The 20,219-nt window shown below is 34.9% G+C and overlaps 1 protein-coding gene across 3 annotated transcripts in view; it reads right to left on the bottom strand.

Annotated features, from left to right (window-relative positions):
* FNBP1L (formin binding protein 1 like) overlaps positions 1-20,219 on the bottom strand; it is a 108,372-nt gene that overhangs the window by 19,735 nt on the left and 68,418 nt on the right. For all 3 annotated transcript variants that reach the window (XM_054592154.1, XM_054592152.1, XM_054592153.1), the window contains exons 3-9: positions 14,238-14,291; positions 12,855-13,002; positions 12,061-12,123; positions 5,818-5,922; positions 3,847-3,975; positions 2,026-2,172; positions 318-521 (exon numbers count right to left, since the gene is read on the bottom strand). In XM_054592154.1, the coding sequence (XP_054448129.1) occupies positions 318-521; positions 2,026-2,172; positions 3,847-3,975; positions 5,818-5,922; positions 12,061-12,123; positions 12,855-13,002; positions 14,238-14,291 (850 nt within the window). The remainder of the gene's footprint in view (positions 1-317; positions 522-2,025; positions 2,173-3,846; positions 3,976-5,817; positions 5,923-12,060; positions 12,124-12,854; positions 13,003-14,237; positions 14,292-20,219) is intronic.

Below are 20,219 nucleotides of genomic sequence, written 5' to 3'. Positions count from 1 at the left end.
TAGTGTCCATACAGTTAGATCATAATGTTTCTTTAGAAATTCTGACTAAAACTGTATACAAATGAAATTTTCAAAAGTATGCAATTTAAGAAATATTTAACCTGATATTTTATTAATTAAGTAGTGTTCAAATGTGAAATCCAGAAGTAATTTTTACTTTTAGATATAAAATTCTCTTTCTAAAAAGTGAAAAGTAATTGAATCATTCAAAATACTTATTTCTTATTAATAGTAAGACATGATCCATTCGATACCTACATTGATTTAAATGACACTGAAACAAAATTATTAGCATAGAGGAACTTCATGACTTTTACCTTTGGCTTTTTTCCAAAGAGCCACAACTTGCCCTTGGCCTTTCCTACTGTGGTTTTGGCATCCACCTTCCCACTTTCCTGTTTGGATGCACTGATAGTCCCATCAGATATGGTTCTATAAATATGCTGACTGTAATCTTCAAATGGAAAGTCTCCTGGAGGTTCAAATCCAGACTTGAAGGAGTCTACTACCATTTGAGAGTCCTATACACAGAAACATGTTTTAAAAACCATTTCATTTCTTCATAATAACACATTAGCTTTCAAAACTTTGTCATTAAAGAAAGAAAAAAAAATTTAAAGAAATAATTCTACAGTAATCATGTAAGGGTTAAAGTAAATAATTTCTTCCTGTGACTTTGTAATAAACGCTATTTTAATCCCAAGAGAAAAAATACTAATTTACAAATTACCACTTTATTACCTAAAATTTTAAAACTCACATAAGTATTATAATAATGTTTTTTTTGACATACATACTCTATCTGAATATTCTAGTAACACTTTAAACTCATTTTTTCCCCAAACACAATACGATATCCCTATCAACTCCTCCCCACCCCTAACCACCTATTATTTCTGTTAATAGTATATTTTGTCTGTCATATAGTCAAAAGTCATCCTTAAATGATACCTTACTTTTGTCGCTAATGTCACCACACCAGTCATTTGCTAAAGGGTAAAAAGAATGAAAGAGGAGGAGGAACCTAGCTATTATTTGTAACTTGGATACAGCCATACCAAAATACAACTGTACCTTTGAATTCCCAATTAAAGAAACCAAAAATACTCTTTTCTTTTAAAAATTTAAGTCAGAATTCTAATTGTTACAGGAAGAATTCTCACTAATATTAATATAATACCAACATGCTGTGAAGACCAAAATATGTGGTACATATTTTCAGTTTCTGCCCACCATCCTTTTTGGTCACTCAACCAAACCTTTACTGAGAAATGACGGGGTACAAGACTCTGCTAGCCCTTAATCAAAACATAATGTAATTAGATGTATTTCCTCAAGAGGAGCAGGGCTATGCCATTCTTTCTACTCATAATGCCCTCCTTCCTTCCTCTTTCTCATGGGCCATGGTTCCATACACTACCCATGCTTCAAAACCAAGTTCAACTCTTGTGTTAAAAGTAGCTCTTACAACTCTCGATCAGTCTGAGCATTCCTACTCTAAACTTTAACTACACTAATAGTTTAATATAGTGTGTAACATGATCACAGCTTATTTACACTCCTGTAGTATAACTGTAAAATTAGTGGGCACAGGAGAGGGAACAGTTAGAGCTCTTTACTGAAACAGACATAGACAACAGTATGGTGATTACCAAAGGGAAAAAGAGGTGGGGGAAGGGAGAAGAGGGTAGGAGGATAAATGGTGATAAAAGAGGACTTGACTTGGGGTGGTGAACACACAATACAATATACAAATGATGTACTATAGAACTGTACACCTGAAACCTATAATTTTATTAACCAATGTCACCCCAATAAATTCAATAAAAAGAAACAATTAGAATTTTAGAATTTATAATGGTCCTTAGAGCCCAAAGGAGTCCAATCTATTACCAGCCTTTCTTCTACAGAATATAATTTAGAATCCAAGTACTTATCAGTATCTTCACCCTTTTTCCAATTCAATTCACTAACTGCACACCTAAACCAAACACATTTATTTAAATATAATTATATTGCACTTACTCTTCTTTCATCAACTGATTTTGCTGCAAGAATCATTCCTTCCAAACATTTTGAAATGATAGGAATAACTTTGCGTTCTGAGTCTGCAAATCCTCTGTAACACTCGCTGAGTTTAACAGTCCTTCGTTCATCCATTTCTTGTAGTTGCTAATAATAAGAAATTAAAAAAAAGGGTAGGGGGGAACAGATCTTTTCATTCTGAAGCAACCCCCCTCAAAAAAAAAAAAACAACAAAAAACTTAAGTTCTACCCTAACAGTTTTGTTGTTAATGTCTTTTAACAAGTGCTATAGACCTATAATACTTAAAACTTGAGCCTGTTAAATGCAGGGTTCGGGGCGGGGAGACCAGCTAGCGCTGGTTTCAAACCTTCTAAATAGATGCCCTACAAACTATCTACTCCTTGACTCATACTACCTCTCTCCACCTTTCTTTCATTCCGCAGCCAGAGCAGTTGTTGCTGTTAATACCTCCAGGAAAAGTTTTATTTGAAGACAGAATTTTGATGCTTCTTTTTCCATTTTTAAGCAATTAACCTACAACATACACAAGTCTGAGACTTCTAAGCCCTTAATTAGTTCGGAATACTTTGGAAGGGGCACAAGAGGTAGAACAGAAAGCTGCAGGTCAAAGTGGTCCATACATGGAGTCCCCACAATTCAGAAAGTCATTGGCACATGCTCCTAAGAATTATGCTGGTACACACAAAGCCAAACAACTTAGACATTTTACGACACTTCCTGTTTGCCAGCATTGACTTTTCTTTCTCCTGGGAGGCAGCTACACAGATCAGATCCCCAAATTCCAATAGCCTTCATATAGAGTTTCCTCTTTAATTACTTCCCAAAGACTGGGAATTCATTTTGAGACCTGCAATTTCAGAGAACTTTTTCCCACCCTAACAAAAATGGTAAGACTGTTCCACAGCAAAGTCTAAACAAAAGGATCAAGCCCCAAAACACAAAGAGTGGCTGATCTCCAGTTAAGGTCTTCCAAGAATATGAAGGGCTGACTAGCAAGCCTAAAAAAGCACCACAAAATGAGGAGTGGCCAGAATCTGATACCCACTCTAGTCCACCACCTCTCACTATGCTTCCTTTGCACTTCTGGCTTTACCTTACAAAGAAAAAAATAATGTATTTGAGCTGACACTCTGTCCCCATAAGCATTGCTCTCCTAGATTACTACTCCTTTCAACACTTTCACTAAGTCCTTTTTCTGTAATTTCTTTTCTTCCTAGAATAGGCAGTAACATAATTTAACCCTCTTGGAAATTCTGTTGTCTTTACCTGAGGTTTTTTGGAAACTGCCATCATCAAGTGATGATGGATGGGATTTAAGCAAGCTCATGTCCTAAAATGCATTTATAATCTCGCAGCTAGGAAGACAAGCAGGCAAAAATCAGGCTAGTAAACACATTTTATAAGATTTATTACTGCCACCTGAACTAATGCCAATGATTCTGATATAGTGTCAAAAAGTTACCTCCCAATTCTAAGTGAGCAGATTACAATACACAATTCCAATGAATTCCCCCATGTCATAATACTTAATGCAATAGCATTAAACTTTATCTAGAAAATGCCATTGTTTCAGTGGACTTTTTATTACACTAATAATAAATCTATAGAAAAGTCTGTGATTTCAAAGTTAGGAAAAATTTAGTTTTCAACACTATAATCATAAAGAAATTTCTTATCACCAATCTTGATGACTAGTGAGTCTAGAAACAGACTGATGCCTGAAATTTAAGTTTTACATTTAAAAAGTAACTCTTCCAACTCTAGTACAACAAGATTATTTTCATATATTTAAATTTTACCTTGTAAATCTGAGGAATCACTACATAGAAATGTTTGTGTTGTTCTCCATTAAAGTTTTGTAATTGTGCAGCATATTCATTTTTATTTTCATCAGCCATATGCGTACGCAGATTCAACTGCTGTTTAGCCTAAAGGTAAATTGGTCCAAATCATTACCAACAAGAACAACGAAATCTTTACCACCTGGACTAATGCCAGTGATTCTGGTATACTGTCAAAAAGCTACGTCTTAATTCTAGGTGAGCAGCTTACAATATACAATTCCAATAATCTAAGAGCTAATGCATTTTTCTAAAGGTTAAACTAAAACCAGAGTTTCTCTAACTACTGCTGTCCTTTGAAATTTAAGGAGATGTTTGCAGACATTACAGCCAAAGCAGTCTCCCCACTGCAATATTCCCGTTCTCTTACTGCAACCGTACTCCCCCCTTGCAATAAGCCATTCAAATACAGTTTCTTTTACCAATTTGAGACTGTTAAAAAAAATTAAATAAATGAAAACATTATGGCTTGGAAACAGTAATCTTTTAATCAGAAGAGAAATACAGCATCAGCAATATTTTAAAAGTTGCAAAGTTAGTAGTAAAACATTTCTTTAAATATGATACACTTATAACCAACTCAAAACCACAGTAAAACCAAAATGATAAAAAGGCAATTTTGGATAAGGTAATTGTCTACAATGATTTTCATCTAAGAAACCACAGGTACTTTAAGTAATGCTTATTTAGAATATAGTTCTGTTCATTTCCAGATCCTGTAGAAATGCTTTTCAAATGGATTATAAAGCATTTCTTATAGAAATGCTTTTGAAATGGGTAGACAAGATATAAACACCCCACGGTGTATTAGAGATCTTGAAGGAAATGTAACCTGGAATTTATATGAGTTTAGGGTTGTTTTTTTAAGTGTAAAGAAAATGGAAGGCAGCCAATTATAGCTGACCCTTGAACAACACAGTTTTTAAACTGCACAGGTCCACATATACATGATTTTTAAAAAATAAATACTGTAAATGTATTTTCTCTAATGATTTTCCTAATAACATTTTCTTTTCTCTAGCTTACCTTATTTTAAGAATACAGGACATAATACATATATTATATAATATGTATATAATACATATAACATAGAAAATACATGTTAATCAACTATTTATGTTATTGGTAAGGCTTCCAGTGAACAGTAGATTATCAGTAAATTCTGGGGGAGCTGAAAGTTAAATGTGAATTTTTTTACAGTGCGGGGGTCAGTGCCCCTAACCCTGAGTTGTTCAAGGGTCAAACTGCATTCTTCTCTTCCTCTACTTTTTCTTGTTTGGATCCTGTACGGAATAGGAAGAATATATACTAATGGTGGGCCTTTGTATACATAAAAATGCAGAGTAAGGCTCACCTATATTTCAATATACCAACATTTCAGCAGTATCACTGTCAAATGTTCAAAGATAAAGAGCATATAGCAGTAGGGAAGGCAAAGCAACAGCAGTTACAGGGGTGAACCTATCAATTATTATATCACAGAACATCTGGATCAGAATCAGTAAGTGACAAGAGAGGATTCCATTTTCCAAAATTAGTGAGTGAATAAACAAACAGCTAATATCACATATGACAGTTTTACCATGTTTCCCGTCACTAGAGTTGGTTAGGGAAGCACACTACCCTGTCACCATCTGCATACCCCAACAATGCACCTTAAACTTCCAAATCTATTCTGTAATAGGACAGAAGCCCATTCACAATGGGAATTGGATTTCTCTATGCATTTTGAAAGCAGTTAAGACATTAGAATAAATACTTTCTCACACCAGTATGTCTAATTTAAAGTATGCGAACATTTGTATATTTTAGATTTAAATACAGTGTATCTCTTGGGGGAACTCTAATACCAAGTATCAATACTGCAACTACTTACCACATGCAAGTAATACTATTTTGATAACAAAGTCAATATGGATTATTCCTTACCTTTTCAACATCTGCCTTGGTTGCGTTAGTGTCATTATCCAATCTTTCATAACTCTGTTGTGCCTTTTCTGCCTCTCTACATTCTCTTTCAAATTTCCTTTTACTCTGTTAAGATAAAATATCACACTGAGAAATCAAATTTATCTCACTAAAAGAAGCTTTAAAATGTTGTCACTGTGTATTGTGTAAAACTGCACAATAAAATTAAATTTTTCTAAATTAGAAAAGAGATTTTACTATTATAATCAATCTAGGAGCTTAAATATCAAACAGTATAGATTGTGAAGGAAAACAAATCATAGGTATGACTAGTTAATATTATATATCTCATCTCTTCTCAATAAGAAAAAATCATGCATTTTATAATTTTTAATTATAGGCTCATTTTCAGCAGGCTTTTTGGTTTGGTGTTTTTTGCTTATTTTGTATGTTTGATTAACTGGTTGGTTTTGGAGTTTGCTTGTTTTTACTTTTATTTTTTTGGTGGGATCTCAACGTAGCTTAGATGTGGAAATATCTTCCTAAAGGTGTCCCAGGAAATACTATCAGCCCAGAACCAGACTCTGTTAAAATTTCGTATATAATTAAAATTCCTAAGACTTTGTAAAAGCTATTCACATCCAAGCCATGCGATAAATATCGTATTTCCTTTCTTGCACACTTTTAAATCCTGTACTTAATGGCTTCTTTTTTTTTTTTTTCCTTCTAATTTGCTCGGTTTCAATTCATGTTTCTTATTCAACCCTAGTTTCCCCAGTTCTTTAAATCTTTCCTCAGTTAATTCAAACACAATAAGAATTCTACCAATTTTATTTCCCTGATGAAATCTTTCCTGAAGGCTTTCAACCTGCCGAAACCTGAACTGGTCTACTGTGTACCTGTTATCCAGAGATTTCCCTTCATCATTATCCTGGAGATTCATTTCTCCCTTGATTTGAATTTCCTGCATTCCAAGTTCTAAGCCTTCCTCTCATTTTTTGGTTTATTTCCTTATTTTGCTGAAACACATTCAGCAGTAGCTTCCTTAAAAGTTTGCGGGAGATCATTTTTCAAGTCTCCATAGCTGAAAATGCCTCTACTATCACTTTTATTTGATAAAATTTGGCTATGAATGACATTCTGGAGTAGAAAATTGTCTTCCTTCAAAAATTTAAAAAAGTACTACTTCACTCTTTTCTAGCTTCCTGATCCTTTGCATAAAACATGTTTATTACCTGTTTTATTTTTTCCTTTCTGTAGACTAGTAAGATCGTTTCTCTATGATAACTGTTCTGAAATTTCACGAAGATTTTGTCTTGTTGTGAATCCACTGTGCTGGGAACCTGGAAAATCTTTTTCATCTAGAAACTCATGTGTTTCTATTCTGGGGAAATTTTCTTGAATTACTTTTGTCTTTCCATTTTCTACATTTTCTTTTCCTGTTTAGGACAGTGCTTATTATTTTGAAAATGAACCTACAGGATGAGTCCTCCTATGTTCAATTTCTGTCATTTTGCCCTACTTTCTGAGAGATTTCTTCAATTTCATTGTTTCAAGTGAGTTTTTAATTTTTGCCATCATAAAAGTTCTTTCATATTCTTTGTATATTCCTTTTAAATAATATCCTGTTCCTTGGTTCATGGATGTAATATCTTCTTTAATTCTTTTGAGAATATTTATAACAGTTTTGGGCATTTTGTTTATTTTTGCTTTTTAATTCCTATTTATAGTCACTTTCAAAGTTACCTTTTTATCTGCGTATTACCTTTGGTCTTTAGTGTTTACATTATGTGTTTTCTTTAAACATCTAGAGATCCTCGCCTATCTGCTCTTATTTAAAAAGCCAACTGAAAGCTCTACAGGTGGGGCTTGCTGTGGTTTATGGTCTTTTCCTCTGGCAGGGGTGTCCAACTGACAGCCCAGGATGGTTGTGAATGCAGCCCAACACAAAATCACAAATTTACTTAAGATCTTTTCTTTGCTCATCAGTTTTCATTCATGTTTGTATATTTAATGTGTGGTCCAAGACAACTCTTCTTTCAATGTCGTCCAAAGATGCCAAAAGGTTGAACACCCCTGCCTAAGGTAACGTGGCTAGGCAGTTTTCTTGGAAAAATCCTGGTATCCATATCTATAATGTTTTCCTCTCAAGCTGGTTAGATTCCCCAGGCGAGACTCTTCCAATTTCTTGCCTGGAAAATATATGCCTTGCTACCTATATTCTGAGAACTGTTCAGAAGAAAGCAGAGGATGTCGATATTTTCTACTTAGCTAATCCCTTTATTAGAACTAGCTTTGATGTCTTGTCTTGAGGGCTACGAAACTATACAGGTAGTGCAAATTTGAATTCCAAATCTAACTACAAGGTCAAAAGGTTTCAATTTCTTACATGATACCTGCCTACCTTCCTTTGACCTTCACAAAGAGACAAGTTTCTTTAATGTTTCCCTTTGCCAGTGGGCAGAGTTCCACTTTTAACTAAAGGTTTAGTCCTTCAAAGTTTTGCAAGTTATGCAAGAGTTTCAGTTTCAACTCTCCACAACATACAAAGCTAAAATCTAATCTGTTCCTGTGTGAGAATTAAAACCCAAGTCCTTAGTAAGGTCCTATAACTTACCATACCCCAAAACCTTTGCCTTCATTTTTCAAATGCCACTGTACCATTTCATACACCTATTGCTCTGGCTAATTTTAGTTTACCCTTAGTTTCTAGCAGTTAGAGGTTTAAGATAAGCTCTGCTAAGAGCTTAAAAACAATTACAATTATTTTAGCTATTATATCTGTAATATATTGGGTATTCATAGCCAGTGGCTTCTGAGTTAGCTCAGTTTACTATATACCTAGAATCAAACATAACTATAATTTACATCAAAGAAATATGCTCTGTAACGTTTTATAAAATTCTTTAAATGTACTTACTATTTTTAGTATGAGCAATCGAATGAGACAAAATTTATTCAAAGCACATAAATCTGAATATGAATAATATACAGAATGTCACTTTCCTAAGATTAAAATTAAATTTCCACATTTAATTCTCTGAAACTGAGGTCAGAGTTGTTTTCAAATTGAGTAGCTATAGGCTACTAATTTTGGTGCAATTTGAGGCTACTTATATACAAAAGTATTTTTATATTAGTTCTTATTAATTGTGAAAAAACCTACCTAGTGATTTCCTTGTAACAGCAAAAGAATCACTAGTACAATATTTAACATACTCCTTCCCTGAGAGATACTGTCTCTTTACACAATAGAGGAATATACTCCAGAAAAGATCCTCCATTCTTTTTTTCTTTCCTTTTTTTTTTTTTTTAAAGACTTTATTTATTTATTTTTAGGGAGAGGGGAAAGGAGGGAGAAAGAGAGGGAGAGAGAAACACTGATCAATCGCCTCTCACACACTCACAACCAGGGACCTGGCCTGCAACCCAGGCATGTGCCCTGACTGGGAATCAAACTGGTGACCGTTCAGTTTGCAGGCCAGTGCCCAATCCACTGAGGCATACCAGCCAGGGCAAGAGCCTCCATTCTTCATCTTTTATTTGGCAGACTAATCAACAGCCACTTGTCCCCCCCATCCTTTCTTAGAAGAGCCCACCTCCAGTATAGGCACTAAAAACAGCTGATACTTGCTTTACCAGCGTCCCACAGCTAGGGTAGCGTCAAGTTATCTAATCATGTCAAGAGGCACCCATAAGGAAGTCTGCTGGGGTTTTTCTGGAAACGTTTTCCTTCCTTGATAAAAAGGGACAACTGAAAAAGATATTCTCCTTTTTTCATGCTTCTGCATGTAGCTGAATGAGGATGTGGTGCTTGGCTGCTTATGTCAACTACTGACCATTAAGGGACAAGCCTCAGGAAAAAAAGCCAACATGGTCAAGATGGCAAAATGAACAGAAAGAAAAAAGCAGCAGCCTTTGTGGCATTACTGAGTTACTGACCAACTCTGAAACCACTCCATTTTTGAACCCTCTTTTTATAAACTTATATAACCTATTACTCGGAGCTGCCAGAGCTGAGGCACCTGGCACCGCTGATGCTTCTATCCTAATCAGATCATTCCTTCAAGTTCTTCACATGCTAGTCTGTTATACGCTCAAATCTTAAATGCCAGTGCTGCCTGTTTCTTCCCCCACCCCTGGGGTCAACGTCTGTGTTTTAAATGATTTTTGTTTTCAATTTTCAAAACTCTGTCACTAATTCAACCCGTCTCTCCCTGTTCTTTGAATCTCCTCCATTACTTTAACATGTTAAGAATTTTACAGTTTCATTTTCTTGATCAAGCAGTTAGATGTTTACTAGGAAATGGGATCCTGCACATATTTCTACATAATGCACAGAAACTATATTCATCTGCCTCCCTCATTAGACTGCGGGCTTCATGAAAACAAGAACCATGTCACATATGCTTTTGTACCTCGAGAGCCCAGTGCATGTCAAGGATGCCTTCAATAAACATGAATTGAGTTAACCTTACCTTATTTCATGATACTGTTAATGCCTTAAAGATATATCCCCTGCCCTAGCTGGTGTGGCTCAGTGGACTCAGTGCCTGCCCGAGAACCAAAGAGTCGCTGGTTCAATTCCCAATCAGGGCACATGCCTAGGTTGCAGGCCAGTCATGTCCTTAGTAGGGGATGTGCCAGAGGCAACCACACACTAATGTTTCTCTCCCTCTCTTTCTCCCTCCCTTCCCCTCTGTCTAAAATAAATAAATAAAATATTTTTTAAAAGAAAGAAATCTCTCCTACTTTTTTTGATGCTTCTTTCTTATGGCTTAATAAATGCCAGTCGTTCTAAAGGCAAGTCAGTACATATTAACAGGAATGATTTGAGCCAACACCATTTTTTAAAAGGACCAATGACTCATAAGTGTAGGAATCTATTTTTTTGTGCAAATGAAAACACAAACACACACACTCATTGGGTGGCAGATACTAAGGATGCTAGTTAAGGCAATTTGAAATTTAATAAATGTACATACTCCCTAAAAGTCTTGCTGAAACCAATTAAAAAGAAGAGCAAAACAAAAATAAAGACAGACTATAAATATACCTAAGAATTCTCAATCAGCACTGTTCATTAGACTCTTACTTACATCAATGACAGTTACACAGTAGAAATTTTATAGTAGAAATTTTTTAAAAAGGAAAAAGGCTTAAAACAGTACATATATCATGAGCTATTTTTAACCTCAAACTTAAAAATCCTTTTTTCCCCAACAACCACAAACTAAATTGATTAATTTAGCATAAAGAAATTCCCTCCAGCTTAATTTCCAAGGAATACAGTGTCCATCATAAAAATATGCAAATAAAGAGAAAACTACTTGCTTATTTGAGGGATCGAAAAGAATATTAATCTTACACATAAAGGAGATAACATTCCATGTGGAATCTTGTTTATCAAATAACTATGCCAGAACATTTTTTTAAAGAACCACATTAGTGTCCTGGCTGCTGTGGCTCAATGGACTGAGTGCCTGCAGGTGAACCAAAGGTTCACCAGTTCAATTCCCAGTCAGGGCACATGCCTGGGTTGCAGTCCAGGTCCCCGGAGGGGAGCGGGGTGAAGGCTCACGAGGGGCAACCACACATTGATGTTTCTCTCTCTATTCCCCTGCCTTCTTTACCCTCTGTCTAAAAATAAATAAATAAAATCTTAATTTAAAAAAAAAACAAAACCCACATTAGCAAGTATCCTTGCAAAGTTTTTTAAGAAAACAATCATTATACTATTATAATTTTGCCCTGCCTACAGGGTATTTTATTTCCTACAACAAGATAATCTATGACCAGCAGCCTAGTACTAGGACATTTACATTATTACAAAATCACTTAACAGGAAGAAACATCACATATAATCTAGTCTACTCTTCTTTTTTCATAAATAAAAAATAAAGTCAACAAAAATCAGGTGCTAAGTAAAAGACTGAACTAGAAATCTAGGTCCTCTCAGTCTCAGCCAAATGGCCTTCTACGATATATCACTGTTCCCTATTACTTCTATCCTCTACCAATAGCTTATAGTATAATAACTACTGCAAAGTCAAAAAGAAATCTTCTTAAATGTTTATAATTATCTGAATATTACAGAGTTGGTACAAGTATAGAATCATAATGGTCTTATTCTCTATAAACATGTCAAATTATGACTATAATACAGTAAGAAATATTAAACTCAAATAGATGTAAAGCATAAAAAAATGGAGGGCTAAAGAAGTCTATAAAATTTTATGTTAACTGTGGAACACTGTAACTCACATTATCCATCTGTTTCCAGCACATGTCAAGATATTGTTGAGCTTTTCGTCCCTCTTGAAGATGCTGAAGATCGTAACAACCAAAAACACAAAGGAAACAAACAAAAATTACATTCAAGTAAAGTCTAAAGTCTCAACAAGGTTTTTCACTTTCTTTCTTTCAAGATACTAATTATATAACTCTATCAAAATTTAATAAGAGATTTTAGTAAGGTAAATCTAAAATATATTTTATAAAATATTATTTGAATATTTTAAATATAACCTTTCAGACGCCCATACTCTTTTAGAAAATACATGCCTGTTTTGAATAGGGTTTGACTAACATTTTCTAAAAAGGTCACATAAATATTTTAGGCATTGCAAACCATATGAACTCTGTTACAAATATCCAACTATTCAACTCTGTGATGTAATGCAAAAGCAGCTAAAGGCAAAACATAAATGAATGAGGGTAGGTTTGTTCACAAAAAACTAAAATCTGAATTTCATATAATTTTCAGGTCATAAAATATATTCTTCTTTTGATTTCCTTTTCAATTATCTAAAAATGTATAAACCAGTCTTAACATGTGAGAACTAGGGAACAAAAACAGGCAGACTAGAATTAGCCTATATAGTCCACCAAAAGGATCACTAATTAACAAGAGTATCTTGAGGTAATTTTAGCTAGAAGAAATATAGTGAAATAGAAAACCCATTTATACTAAATATACATTATTTTTAAAAGCAATGTAATTACTTTGTATGAAAATGTTTCATATACTATTATAACTAAATAAAAATGATAATTACCATTTTTCTTTCAGTTTTCAGATCATGAGCATATCTCATCAATTCACCATAAACTCTGTGTGCCATTTCTTCTGCTACTACTTCTCGCTGTCCTGCATAGTCGTTTAACTCATTAAGGATGTTAAAAAAGGCTACACATGAGGTAAACCTGAAAAAAAATATTTAAAAATGATGACATTTATTTTTATTTTCATTACAAATGTGTTTTGTGTGGTATGGATTGAGCCAGACGCTTGACAAATTTTAACACACTCAACCTAAATCTTAACTCTTAGCTCTAAATTAACTTTGTAAGGAAACAATCCTGCATTAAGTTCGAGTTGTACATGTTTGTATATCTTCATGTAGTCTTAATTTATAAATAAAGGTATATTTGGGGTCAAAAAAAAAAAAAAAAAAAAGAATACTACCTGCAGGCTCTTTTGGCATACTGAAATGTCGTAAGTTGCCAATTGGCTGGCCTGAGCTTGGCATGAACTTGGTTGAATTCCTAAGCTTGGTAGCTGAACCTGTTGCAGAGATGATGTCCCTGTTCAAGAGGACAAAACCTACCAATCCTACCCTTCAAATGTATCTTGATGGCTGCTCTACAGAAGAACTTTACTATCAGGTCTGGACAAAGCTGCCTGTATGCCTGTCTACATCCTGAATGGAAGTGAAGTACCATTATAGTTGGCACCAGAGCAGGGTAAGAAGGGGCAAAAATAAGAGTAAATGTGTGTGGAGAGAAAGAGAGAAACAAAGAGAATCACTGTATTAAGACATATAGATCTCCTTTGAATATACTGCCTGAACACACAACAAAAGGCAAACAGTTCAGACAGGATTGCATTAACACCAAACCTGAGAATCCTAACAACTGATGTTATACACAAAGTTGTTTGGTTTAGGTCTAGTCTCTTTTTGTTTCTTCATTTTACAGACACATATCCCAGTTTAAGTCTGTTACAAGCTCATAGGCAATTCCTAACCTTTTACATACTCAAGGTTCCAAAATATACCCTCCTTTTCATTATCCCTTTAAACCAGCCACCAAATTGTTTTACTACTTGTAAAACCAGGAGGCTAACAAGCTCACAACTACAAAATAAAGTATGGAAAAAATATTCTTCTCTTCTGGATATTAAATTACTCACCTGGGATGCTAGTCCACATCTTATTTGGAAATCCACAAAACTATTCTAGAAAACTATTATTAAGTTTCAGTATTAAAGTATTCATGCTTACAAGAATAGTAGTAGTTCCCTCTTTCATAAACACTGATTTTTTTATTAGGACAAATTTTTAAAAAATCCTTATGAAAAGCTGACAGCATAATTATTTACTAAATAAAGATGTGTTTTTTTAATTTAATATACAATAATAAACAGGTATATAATTTACCTTGGCTCTTCATCCTTGGAGGAACGTTTGGGACAGTACTTCTTAACCAAATTTCTATAGAAAAAAGATTTTTAAAAATTTGTAAGAAATACTGTTGTTGAAATTGAATATTCTAAAACTTTCCAACTTCATTAAATCAAGAATTTAATGATATAAAACAATTAAGAGCAATATGATCATCTACGACCATTAACATAATATATGTTCATTACTTGTATTTTTTAAAAAATGCTGACACCTAAGAAAACAGTCTAGAAAAAGTCCAGCCATTGTTACTATAACAAGAATAGTTTGCACGATATCAATGCAACCAGGCAACCAAGGGGAATGAACTGGAATATGCATGCATGAACAACAGCAACTTCATGGTGCTAGTTAGTGGGGAAGGTAGATGCCATTCAGTGAGCATGTGCACTGTGTGTCTGTCCCATTCAAAATGACTGACCAAATAGAGCAATGGATCTGCATCAAATTTGGCGTTAAACCTGAACATTCCTCTGCAGAAACTATTCGGATGATTCAGAACGCCACAGTTATGGGCAGCTGGTGACTGGCAGCTTCATCATGACAATGTGCCCGCTCGTGCATCACCTCTTGTGCAGCTTTTTGGTGAAACGTCAGATCACCCAGGTGACTAAGTCCCCACTACCACCCAGATTTAGAGCCCTGTGACTTCTCGCTTTTCCCCAAACTAAAATCAGCTTTGAAAAGGAAGAGATATCAGACCGTCAGTGAGATTCAGGAAAGTATGGCGGGGCAGCTGATAGCGATTGGGTGCCTACCTTGATGGGAACTGAGGAGTCATTGTCCTATATGTTACTTATATCTTGTGTATTGTCTTTATAATGTCTCTATTTTTCATATTACATGGCTGGATACCATTTGGATAAACCTCATACACTGTTTTTGTAGTGTTTGGGGTTTTTTTGGTAAAAAATGATAAAACCATACAAAAAGAATTTATCTCCTTAAAGCAGCTGATCTCAGTTGGGCCTTCTAAGAAAACAGTCTAAAGTCATCAAAAATTCATATCAAGGTTTGGATGGTTAATTCACCCTCAAATCTCTGCTTTTTATTTTTAACATAATATGCTTAATAGCTCAAATAAATCTCAGATTGGCTTGACTTAAATACTGGGTTGGGCAAAAGTAGGTTTACATTTGTGAGTACATGAAACAGTTTATTCTTATATTATTATTTATTAATTTTTGTACTATTTTCCATACAAACGGTAAAGCTACTTTTGCCCGAACCTGTATGTAAGTGTAAAGCACTTAAGTTTCACCTAAACTAAAAATATGTTAGCCAATTCATCTCTCTCAAAAAATCTGTCCTTAGTTTTATTTCCCTTAGGCTAGGCCTTTTTTCAAAACATTTTCCTTTAAGTCCAGAGATTCTCCAAGTAACCAATTACATTAGCAGTTTATATGTAAGGTGTGTAGAGTGTTATAAATCAGGAATTGAAATGAAGTTTTATATGCATACAATATATATATTATAGGAATTACAATAGATGCCACAGATATGCTGGTACTTTATTATTTATTTTTTTTAAATCCTCACCCAAGAACATTTTTTTCATTGCTTTTGGGGTGAGGAAGGGAGAGAAACATCAATGAGAGAAAGAAACACCAATTAGTTGCCTCCTATATGTGCCCCGACCAGGGAATGAACTGCATCCTAGGTATGTGCCCTGACCAGGAATAAAACCCGCAACCTTTCGGTTATGGGATGATGCTCCAACCAACTGAGCCACGCTGGCCAGGGAATGTTGGTACTTTATTTTGATGCATGTGTTTCATCCATGTTTTCTAAGTATCTTAGGATCATGCACTCTGGATACAGAAAAATTAACATTGTTACCTTCAGTGGTCTGAGAGGCTTCTAAATGTAATGGGCTTCTTCAAAGATTACAGTATTCTATATATACAATTATACTAATTGTATGTATGATATTAAATATACCATACTACTTAATTTACATTTAAATTGTTGATATTTATTCATTCTAGTTTTGTCATATTTATATTCATATTTTTTATTTTTTATTGTTCAATTAGTTGTCTCCATTTTTCCCCCATTACTCTCCTATGTCCTACCCACCCCTACCTTCCACATTTAATCCCTCCCCCCATTTTCTTTGCCCATGGGTTATATTTATTTTTGGTTTTAGTGAAATTATTCAATATAAAATATTTCAAAGAATTTCTTAAAACTTTAATTCATTTTTATTAAAACTACATTTTTACAGTTAAATAACAGAGTATAAGATCTCAAAAAATTTTAAAGGCCGAAAATCGTCCCTATATATAATTTTTAACCTGACATCATTTGAGGAGCTCTGAGTTCTAATTACTGTTTAACAGGTGATCAATATCATATTTATTTGCAAAAAGGAATACAAACCATACTATTTCTTCTGGGAGAGGGTAATATTTGATATCTAAGACTCGATATTACACATTTTCTTACTGCCCTCCCTATATCTAACAGTTAACAGGAATTGCCAGATTAATACAAATGGCCTTATTTACGGGGCTCAGTTAAGAGATCCAGAGATAGGAAACAATCTAGCTGGACCAAGGAGTTTTCTTCCTGGAATTTTTAAGTCTTTGGACCCAATACAGCTATGAGAGCTGAATCTGAGACTTAAATCTGGCACTGTTGGTGACTGTTTTCTGCCATATGAAGAAAGCCAGCCTGCACTGAAAGCACAAAGCCAACCAACCAAAAAAAGCCAAAAGAAAAAAAGACAACAGCAAAGGGCTTTCACTGTGTTTCAGACACTGACTTTTCTCCCAGTAACCCAGATGCATCAGTGCATCAGGCTTTCTAGCAGCATGACTATTCAGCTTCTTAAGCTCAATTAAAATATCAAATCCATAAAAAAAATTAACACATAAATTTCTCTTGCTAATACATTTCCCATTATATTTAAACTACTTCAAATTGGGTTTTCCATCACTTACAACCATAAATCTATTCTCGTATAGTGGAAAATTAAATATAAAATATCCATATACAAGCCCCACTCCCCCCACTCACAGCCTCCATGCCTCACTCCATTCTGCAGGGCAAAAATGCCCAGCCCTACCAAGTGTTGCATCAAGTCCCTGATTGCTGTTTTCCAGAACGATGTTGAAAACTCGCCAAGACTGAGTTCCTAACCTTCACAAATACAGGCCTGGCTGCCTTCACAAAGAACCAGAAGAACCTGTGTCCTTGACGGCATGATGAAGAAACTGGACCTCAACTGTGGTAAGCAGCTAGATTTGCAAGAATTTCTTAATCTTATTAGCAGCATGGTGAAACTTGCCATGATTCCTTTACTACTTCCCAGAAGCATATCTGAGGAGCCCTTGGAGCTGGCCTCCAGACCCAACCCCTTTCCTCCCAGCCTCCCAATCATCATCATCATCATCATCATCATCATCATCATCATCATCAACATCTCCTCAGACTACACCCTGAGTCCAGCACTCCCACCATCCCATGTAGGACCCTCCTGCTGGTAGTAATAAATTTTTTTTTTTAAACACATACACACAAGCTATCTACATACAAAAGAATGAAGCTGCACCCTTCCTTACCTTACACCACAAAGATTAACTAAAAACATAAAAGCTAATACTATTAAAACTCTTAAAAGAAAATAGGGGAAAAGCTTCATGACATTTAGGATTTGTCGATCGTCTCTTAAATAGGACACCAAGAGCATAGGAAACAAAAGGAAAACTCAATAAATTGGACATCAAATTTAAAACTTTTGTGCGTCAAAGTCCACAATCAACAAAATGACAAGGCAAGCTATCCAATGGGAGAACGGGTTTGAAAATCACACATATGATAAGGGGTGGAAATCTAAAATATATATAGAACACCTAAAACTCAATAACAAGAAAACAAATAACCTGATTGAAAAATGGGCAATGAACTTGAGTAGCATTTCTCCAAAGATATACAAATGGCCAAAAATCTATCCAGAAAAAGTCAGGCTGTTGTTAATACAAAGGACAGTTTGCGCGATACTAACCTGGCAGCCAAGGAGAGTGAACATGCATAAACAATGATGACTTCACTGTACTAGTCAGTGGGGGAGGTAGATGCCATTGAGTGAGCATGTGTACTGTGTGGCTGTTGCATTCAAAATGACTGAGCAAGTAGAGCAACGAATCTGAATCAAATTTTGTGTTAAGCTTGAACATTCTTCTGTAGAAACTATTTGGATGAGTTAGAAGGCCGCAGCTTTGGGCAACAGGTAATGGGCAGCTTCATCAGGACAATGCACCCGCTCACGCATAACGTCTTGTGCAGAGCTGTTTGGTGAAACATCGAAATCACTCAGGTGATTCAGCCCCCCTACTGCTCAGATTAGAGCCCTACGACTTCTGGCTTTTCCCAAAACTAAAATCACCTTTGAAAGCGACGAGATTTCAGACCATCAAAGAAATTCAGGGAAATATGGCAGAGCAGCTGATAGCAACTGGGAGAAATGTGTGAGGTCCCAACATGCCTACTTTGAAGGAGACTGACACATCATTGTCCTATGTACGATGTTTCCTGTATCCTGTATCTTCTTCAATAAATCTCTATTTTTTCATATTAGATAGCTGGATACCTTCTGGACAGACCTCGTATGAGAAAATTGTTCAGTATCACTAATCCTTAGAGAAATGCAAATCACAACCACAATGAGACCTCTAACACCTGTTAGGATGGCTACTATCAAAACAAAACAGAAAACAGCAAGTGTTGGCATGGATGTAGAAAAATTGAATTCCTTGGACATTACTGATAGGAGTATAAAATAGCTTGGCCCCTGCAGAAAACAGTATCTAGTTCTTCAAAAAAATTAAACATAGAATTTACCAGATGATCCATCAAGTCCTCTTCTAGGTATAGACCCAAAAGAGTTGAAAGCAGGTAATACTCAAACAGGTATTTGTACACTCATGTTCACAGCATCTTTATCCACAATAGCCAAAAGGCAGAAAAAACCCAAATGTCCATCAACAGACAAACAAAAAGTGGTACATAGATACAATGGAATGAAAAGGAAGGAGGTTCTAACCAGGCCCCAACATGGATAAACTCTTATATCATTCTGCTTAGGTTTTCACTTACAAGGTGTAACCTATAGTAGATAAATTCTTGAAAAAACAAAGTAGAATCGCTGGGGTCTGGAGGAAGGGGCAAATGGCAAGTTGTTATTTTATAGGTATAGAGTTTCGGTTTTTCAAAATGAGTAAGTTCTAGAGATTGGCTCTATAACGGTTACTAGTATTAACATGGCTGAAATGTACACTTAGAAATGATTTTAAGTCAAGTCAATGTTAGGTCCACTTTACCACAATTTTTAAAAATTAAATGTTAAAAAAAGGGATTACTACAGGTGATATTAGAACAAATTCTGAATATATTTGTTTTCTAAAAGGACTTACTTCATCCTCAATTATTATACTTCTACCAGTGGCAGATGCTGAAATACATCAGAAGAAATAAGAGGACTTAGAAGAAGAAAACCAACAAACTTCTGTGAACATGAAGGTAAACAAAGTTAACTATTCTCATTTCTTAAATGCCAGTCCTAGTTTTGCCTTATCTTTAACATGTCAAAGGTACATTGTACCTAAAATGTACATGGGACAATGCGTGTATAGTATCAGCTTCCTAGTCTATAACCAAAGAATATATGGAACAAGCATAACAATTTGATTTCTAGGCAACTGCAGATCTTTCATTTTCAGGTTATGTTCAGGATAGGAAACAGAAATTTTATTCTGCAAATTAACTTGTTTTCTTTCTAAATATTAGAGTCTTAAAAAGAGAATTATATAACACCTTCATAGTCCTAGATTCAAATAAGCATCTAAATCTGTCTGATCTGCCTATATTTTATATACATATGATGAAATATACATTTTATCTCATTTTACTAACTGCTACGTAATTTAAATGCCTACAAAATAAATAATTTGGAAA

This window comes from Pteronotus mesoamericanus, unplaced genomic scaffold (assembly GCF_021234165.1).
Source record: "Pteronotus mesoamericanus isolate MK-2021 breed Mesoamerican mustached bat unplaced genomic scaffold, CSHL_Meso_final scaffold_31, whole genome shotgun sequence".
NCBI lineage: Eukaryota > Metazoa > Chordata > Mammalia > Chiroptera > Mormoopidae > Pteronotus > Pteronotus mesoamericanus.
This window is presented reverse-complemented; position numbering and strand designations above follow the sequence as displayed.